Consider the following 7,500-nt stretch of genomic DNA (forward strand, 5'->3'; position numbering starts at 1 on the left):
TGTCCACAGCTAACATTAACACGTAGCTAGTTAACTTGGACACTGTTAGTTAGCATGTAAAAATGGAGTTATGCTGACATGAATAACGTTAACTTATCTGAAGTGCTTTCAGAAATATGTTTTAGCATAATCTTGTACAAGTAAACAGAATGTCCAAATCTTTCTTTTCTCGTAATGTTAGCGACCCAATATGATTTTGAGTTTGAAAAGAGTTTGCTAGCGTCAGGTGGAGCTTCACTGACGAGCCAGCTTATTGTTAAATCACCATGATTCCACAGGCAGATTCATATGTGAATGAATACATACACTTACTCATGTACACACACACACACACACACACACACACACGACATGTGAGATGGACAGTATTTTACTCGTCAGTCACAACAAATTGTTGGAATTTTTTGTTTTGATGTCAGATGATGGTGTTGCACTTTTTTGTCTTGCTGAAAGCAGTGTTGCTGTTGGGCAGTTATTAAGCTCGAGGTGTGGATCTGGGTTTTAATCAGGTTGGATTGTCAGTTTTATTTTCTGAGGAAGCTGCATTTACAGCTATTCCACTGTCTTCCTGATTAACGTACACATACATGTGTGCACACACTGCCAGAGCTGGGTCGGAACACGACCGTGCTGCTTTGTGGAGTGGGGAGGAGCGTTACAATTAATAAATAAATGACGATGGCTCTTTTTCAGTTCAGTTGTGTTTCATTTTGTAACATTCTACCAGGTGTTTATTCTACAGGTTCTACAAGTTGGTCAGTAAATCCAGTCGGTTGTTTCAGAGGCATTAGGTTTTGTATGCGCAATAATATAACATGTTGACAGAAAATGTATTTTAAATAATTAAGTATTTTTAAAATCAAGTACTTCAGTACTTTAACTGAAGTAAAAATTTGACTGTACAACTTTCACTTGCATTGGAGTAACATTTGACCAGTGGGATCTGTACTTTGACTTGAGTAATGAACTTGGGTTCTTTGTCCACCTCTGAATTGTGGAGATCTTTCCCAGAATTAGATGTGGGCTTTGAGTGGATCAGAAATCCATTTGGAGACAGAAAACACATTGAGCACGTCAGTGCCAAGCTATCACCAAGAGAGATTGATGGTCTTGTGGACATCGCATCAGATGGGACGCTGAAGATGACATTTAAAGAGAAATGCTTGACAGACTTTTGGGTCCACATCCAACCTGAACCTCCTGAGCTGGCTGACTCTGCTCTGAAACTGTTAATGCCATTTTCAACCACATACAACTGGGAAGTTGGATTATCCACTCTGGTTGGACTGAAAACAAAGCAGCGCAACCGGATCAATGTGGCCCCCAATATGAGATTAAAACTGTCCAGTTTGGAGCCAGACATTGCTTCACTGATGGATCAGAATAAGCAGCACCGTTCTTCCCATTAAGATAAGGACAACAATGAGTGAGATGACTAGACTATTTGTAAAACTCTCATTTCATTAGTGTGTAATTTGTAATATACTGTTGTAGTCATCTCATTGTTTTTTGTTCGGGACAATTAGGGGGTTCGGTGGTCCACGAGATTTTTTTATTAATAAAGTGGTCCTTGGTTTGAAAAAGTTTGAGAAACACTGAACTAAACTGATGTGTGTTGTTTAAAGTGTAATGTTTTATTCTATAAGAAACTGAAATGTGTCCATGAGAATCAGATTTACTTTCTACATTAATTCCATCTCATCAATCAATAAAAATTAAACTTGTGAATTGTAATTCTAGCTGTTTAGATCTTGTGTCTCCACCTCTATCCGTCCCTTTCCCTTTCTTGTAGTTAAATCCATCGTCTCATATGAGCTGAGACACGTGGATCTGTCCAAGTACAAACACACAGTCTCTTTATTTTATATTTTTATTCTGACATCAGAACCTTGTGTTCAGGGAGACACTTTATTTCACAACTGATGGAACACACTGCATTTATCCATCAGATATTCACAGATTTCATCATTTCTCTTCCAGTCTGTGGGGGTGTGATCTGACAGAGGAAAGCTGTAGAGTTCTGTCCTCAGTTCTCAGCTCAAACTCCTCCAGACTGAGAGAACTGAACCTGAGACACAATAACCTGCAGGATTCAGGAGTGAAGCTGCTCTCTGCTGGACTGGAGAATTCACACTGTACACTGGAGACACTGAGGTACACACACACACACACACACACACAGTACTCTCTCTCACACACACACACACAGAAACAAACCTCTGGTACTTTTACAGGAGATGGTTTCACTTTTTACACTAACAGGTTATTAAACCCACCTTCTGACACACGTGAACACACCACCTGTACTCAGGTCCACTCCAAACCCCCAGAAATCAGAGGTGTGTGTGTGAGCAGAGAATGATACACACCAACTGTTTTACTGTCTGTTTGAAACTCAACACACAACTTTGTGTTCAGTTCAAATAATTACATCATATTTTTCCCAAAATCTTGACCTCCAGCAGTAAAACAACCCCAATAAGAAGTGTTCATCAAACCCCGCCCTGACAAACTCCTGACCAATCAGAGAACTCCTTCATGGACAGTGTCTTGCAAAAGTATTCACCCCCTTGGTGTTTGTCCTGTTTTGTTGCATTACAAGCTGGAATTAAAATGGAGTTTTGGAGGGTTACCACCATTTGATTTACACAACATGCCGACCACTTTAAAGCTGAAAATGGTTGTTTTATTGTGATGCAAACAATTAATACAATGACACCCCCCCCCCAAAAAAAAAAAAAACAAAACAACCAGAAGTCTGGAGTGGGCATAGGTATTCAACCCCCAAAGTCAGTACCTTGTAGAGCCACCTTTTGCTGCAATTCCAGCTGCAAGTCTCTTAGGGAATGTCTCGATTAGCTTAGCACAGGGGTTCTCAACCTTTTCTGCTTCGAGGCCCACCTATTCATACTTGTACCGGTCGGGGCTCATTAAAACAGATCCCCAATTATTTTGGCTCATCTATTCTATTCGAATCTAATAATTTCCTGTAATGTGTATTAATGGGATGCGACATCACTCCCTGTTACAGATGGGAGCCCAGAAATTAAATCAGTCCAATAAAAGCTGTTTTTAACTGTAGGTGTTGTATTTAAAACTGTATGGATGTGCCAGAGCAGGGTTTCCTGCAGAAAATCAGGTCGTCAAGGTGGGACCAGGGGGGAGGGGGCATCGCCTGGGGGGCAGTGGCGGCGGCGGCAACAGTCGAGCCGAGGGGGGGGTTTGGCGGGCGGTGTCCTGTTTGGGCGACGTTGGCGAGAAATCTGGATCACAGGGCCAACAACTTGTTTAAAGCAATACTCTGGAGTGAAATGCTTTCTAGGTCTATTTTCGCATTATTGGGAGTGCATACGTTGAGTTGCTCCCACAATCACATCAATCGGTTGTGTCTTGAGAAAATCCGTTTTTTGTGATTTCAACCGGAAAGCGCTAACACGGCAGTGGCCGGGGCATGTCTTTTTGCCGATACAAAATGCTAGTTTTAAAACCATTGCAAAGCTCAAAACAACATGACAGTTCTGTGGAAGTGAGTAGAGGGTTCCTACAAACAAAACGAAGTGTCCCTGGCTCTGCAGGTGCACTGACAGTGTGTGTAGAAGAGTAAATTCAAAGCCAGTGACCTTACCTGAAGTCGGTCTTCCTCAGACGCCATCTTCAGTGGACAGTCCGTAAAAGTCGAGTGCCGAGTGCAGTGGGATGGAAATGCACTAGCGGGATGGGCTCTGCACTCGGCACTCGACTTTTACGGACTGTCCACTGAAGATAGCGTCTGAGGAAGACCAGCTTCAGGTAAGGTCACTGGCTTTTTATTTACTCTTCTACACACACTGTCCGTGCACTTACAGAGCCAGGGACACTTCATTTTGTTTGTAGGAACCCTCTACTCACTTCCACAGAACCGTCATGTTGTTTTGGGCTTTGCAATGGTTTTAAAACTAGCATTTTGTATTGGCAAAAAGACACGCCCCGGCCACTGCCGTGTTAGCGCTTTCCGGTTGAAATCACAAAAAACGAATTTTCTCAAAACACAACCAATTGATGTGATTGTGGTAGCAACTCAACGTATGCACTCCCAATAATGCGAAAATAGACCTAAAAAGCATTTCACTCTGGAGTATTCCTTTAAGGGCAACAGCCTTCTTTTATTTACTGAACTCTTTTTATAAATAAACAAAACAGTTAAATTGCAATAACAAGATAACAACATACAATCAAAGTGCAATAACAAAGTAAACAATAACTTAACTGCATTTCCGCATAGAAAATGCAAAGTGTGCTTGCTGAGCTGCAGCAGAACAGCTAAAAGCTAGCATGCCAACATGCTAATGCCAACATGCTAACAACTAGCATGCTAACAGTTAGCATACTAACATGCTAATAGCATACTAACATGCTAAAAGCTAGCATGTTAACATTTTAATGCTAACATGCTAATAGATAACATGCTACCAGCTAGCATTCTAACATGCTAATGATTAACATGCTATTTGTTAAAATTCTAACACTTTAAGGCTAATATGTTGACAGTTATCATGCTAACAGGCTAACATGCTAATGGCTAGTATGTTAACTTTTAGCATGCTAACATGCTGAAGGTGACATGCTAACATGCTAACAGTTAGCATGCTAACATGCTCAGGCGAACTCGCTAACAGCAAACATGCGAACTCTGCATGCTACCATGCTAATCCTAACATGTTAACAGCTCTCATGATAACATGCTAATGGTGAACATGCTAACAACTTGCGAGCTAACAGCAGGCATGATATCGTAATGGGTAATATGCTAACAGCTAGCATGGTGACACTTGAATGCTTATATGCTAATTGCTATCATGTGCGCGTGTAAGTATTCCTAATAAAGTGGCCATTGAGTTGAAGTTGATTTGCTGTCAAAGTCTCAAATGAGCAGATCCTTGCCAAATGCATCATCACCTATGGGGGAAGGGAGGAATGACTCAGTCAAGGTTCCATTGATTAGCGGCAAAATGGAGAAAAACTGGACGGATGAAAGGCGAGACAAAGGCGAGTGCGGGTCAGAACCGATATCATGTGTGTGATGGTGATTTGGCCTGAGGTGCCGTATGAAGTTTGGTGGATGTGTGGTGAAGTGTTACTGAGCAAAACTCCATTCATTTGAATGGGGCCAAAAATCAATGCAAGCCTATGGAGGTAAAAAGGGATGAGCAAAAAGAAAGGAAAAATATGAGTGCGGGTCAGAACCGATTGCATGTATGTGTCGGGGGAGTTGGCCTGAAGTATCACATGAGGTTTGGTACATCTGTGATGGAGCGTGTCTGAGTAGGACGATTTGATTCATGAGCCCTATTCATTCTCTATGGGAAAAAGCCAAAAGAAAAACGACAAGAACAAGAGAACGGGCGCGTTGATCCAAAAGCTGTATACAAGCACACTACACCACTTCGGGCCAGACGTCTCAGAGTTGGAATGGTGTCTCTATCTCGAACGCCCTAGGAGGAGTAGTGGATCCAAAAAACGTGTCGGAATAAGGCAGAATAAGTAAACTTAAGAAGAACAATCGTGTGCTTTACCTTTGCTTGAGCAAGCACACTAACAAGATAACAACATGCAATCACACAACATGTGCAAGTATTCTAGTGTGATACAACTTCACATACAGGTGATAGATGGCGCAGTAACATATTTAACCAGCAGATGCCGCTATTCGGCCTCATTGCGATGCGGCCGTATTTTAATTGTCTGTGGATGCGGCAGATTTTTTTTTTTTTTCGGGGGGACGTAGTCAAGGCGGCCGCCCTAACTATAAAGCGCTGCGGGAAACCCTGCAGAAGCCAAACCATGCATGCAGTTCATTCTCAGCCAAAAGGGATTAATGATCCAAAAGTGGAGTCTGGTCCATTAACACAGGAACTTATTGCCATGTTTGTGTTCAGCAAAAAAGCAAGTTATTCAACCCAAGAATTGGATATAGAAACCACAGTGTTCGTACAGGTCCTTAAAGTCCATAAAAGTCCTAAAAAAATGAATTTGTAAAATTAAGTACTTAATTATCCATAAAATTGATGAAAATCTGTTAAAGTCAATAAAAGTCCTTAAAAATCAGGGTTTTTTTTCGTCTCCCTTCTAATAACACATTTTTAATTTCCGAAAACGCTGTTCCCACTGCCCCGATTCGCGCAAACGACCCTGTTTCACAGGCGAACTGCACTAGCGGTCAGGGCCTGAACAAAGTGTATAGTGGCGACCCCTGGTGTCTGCTTTTAAGAATAGCCCGGAACCACGTGGCGCTGTTCGGGATCAGTCCCGAACAGGGTCACGTGACTGCTTCGTATCAGCTTGGTCGCCCGCCATTGATGCGTATTAATGGAAACATGGATTAACAAAACAAAGCAAGGGGGGGTTCTGGGCCACCCTGTGTCAATTTAATACTTTTAGTTTCAATTGTTCCTGAACAAAATGAAAATCTTGTGAAATAAATTTTACTCTAAATGGAATGTTCTTTATATTTTTTATTTTTAGCCACTAACCATTTCCTCACCCACCGTTGAGGTTTTCTTTAAATCGTTTTAAATATCAGACATATCAGGAATTGCTGCACTTGTTGCAAGATTTGGTCAAGAAAAGTCCTTTAAGAGTCATAAAGAAAACAAGCAGACAAAGTGTGGGAAAACAAGCAAGTGATTGTTACAATAGGCAATTTCACACCAGTGATATTCAGTTTTGGTCACTGGGTCCTTAAAAAAATGAAAATTGGTCCTTAAAAGTCATTAAAAAAGAAGCCTGAAAAACTGTGGGAACCCTGAACCACTCAGTGGGATTCGATCCTTACACACGAACAAAGAAGGAATTTTCTTGTGAAACAAAAGTTTACTCGCTAAATTTGACATTAGGAGAATAAATTTTGATCCTCTTGTAGCCGTAACTGAATACAAAGACAATAGTTAAGCATAATATTAATGAACTTAATGTGAAGATAATCAACAGAGAATCAACAGATTTTAAGGATTTTTTTAAAGATTGTGTATATTTTTAATCTTTTGTATTTGTAATGATTTGTATCGGTGCACGACCCCACCAGCTCTGCTGATCAACTTATCGTCTTTATATAAAGTCATTCATTCATTCGTTCATTCATTCATTATGAGTTGGAAAATTATCCATCCGTTGAGTTCCCCGACATTCCAGACTCCCTGGTGCTGCAGACATCGTTCTACACAGACACACAGATGAAAACCTGGAAGAGGATGGAGGAGAACAACTTTTTATATGTGGCTGGGTTAAAGATCTGGGCATCAGGACACTACAAGATAAATCCTGTATTATTTTTGCCCAAATAAGGAGAAATTTCTGGGCTTTTTGTCTGTGTCTTTGCGATGGTTGCCAAGACGCTACAAGTTTTAATATCGAGTGTAAACAAATGACAGCCGCTCGATTCTCAAACCTCCCTGCTCTTCTCTTCCAGCAGGCATCACAGATCCATATAATTTACCCACAAATATATTTATTTATTCTGTTTTC

At 41.0% G+C, this 7,500-nt stretch overlaps 1 protein-coding gene across 7 annotated transcripts in view; it reads left to right on the plus strand.

The window, feature by feature from the left end:
• The window catches only part of LOC132887230 (NACHT, LRR and PYD domains-containing protein 12-like), a 97,591-nt gene that overhangs the window by 78,776 nt on the left and 11,315 nt on the right, over window positions 1-7,500 (plus strand). For 5 of the 7 annotated variants that reach the window (XM_060922729.1, XM_060922728.1, XM_060922732.1 and 2 more), the window contains one exon: window positions 1,981-2,154. The exons of the other annotated variants lie outside the window; for them this stretch is intronic. In XM_060922729.1, the coding sequence (XP_060778712.1) occupies window positions 1,981-2,154 (174 nt within the window). The remainder of the gene's footprint in view (window positions 1-1,980; window positions 2,155-7,500) is intronic. 7 annotated transcript variants of the gene reach the window in all.

Source organism: Neoarius graeffei, chromosome 5, assembly GCF_027579695.1.
Source record: "Neoarius graeffei isolate fNeoGra1 chromosome 5, fNeoGra1.pri, whole genome shotgun sequence".
Classification (NCBI taxonomy): Eukaryota; Metazoa; Chordata; class Actinopteri; order Siluriformes; family Ariidae; genus Neoarius; species Neoarius graeffei.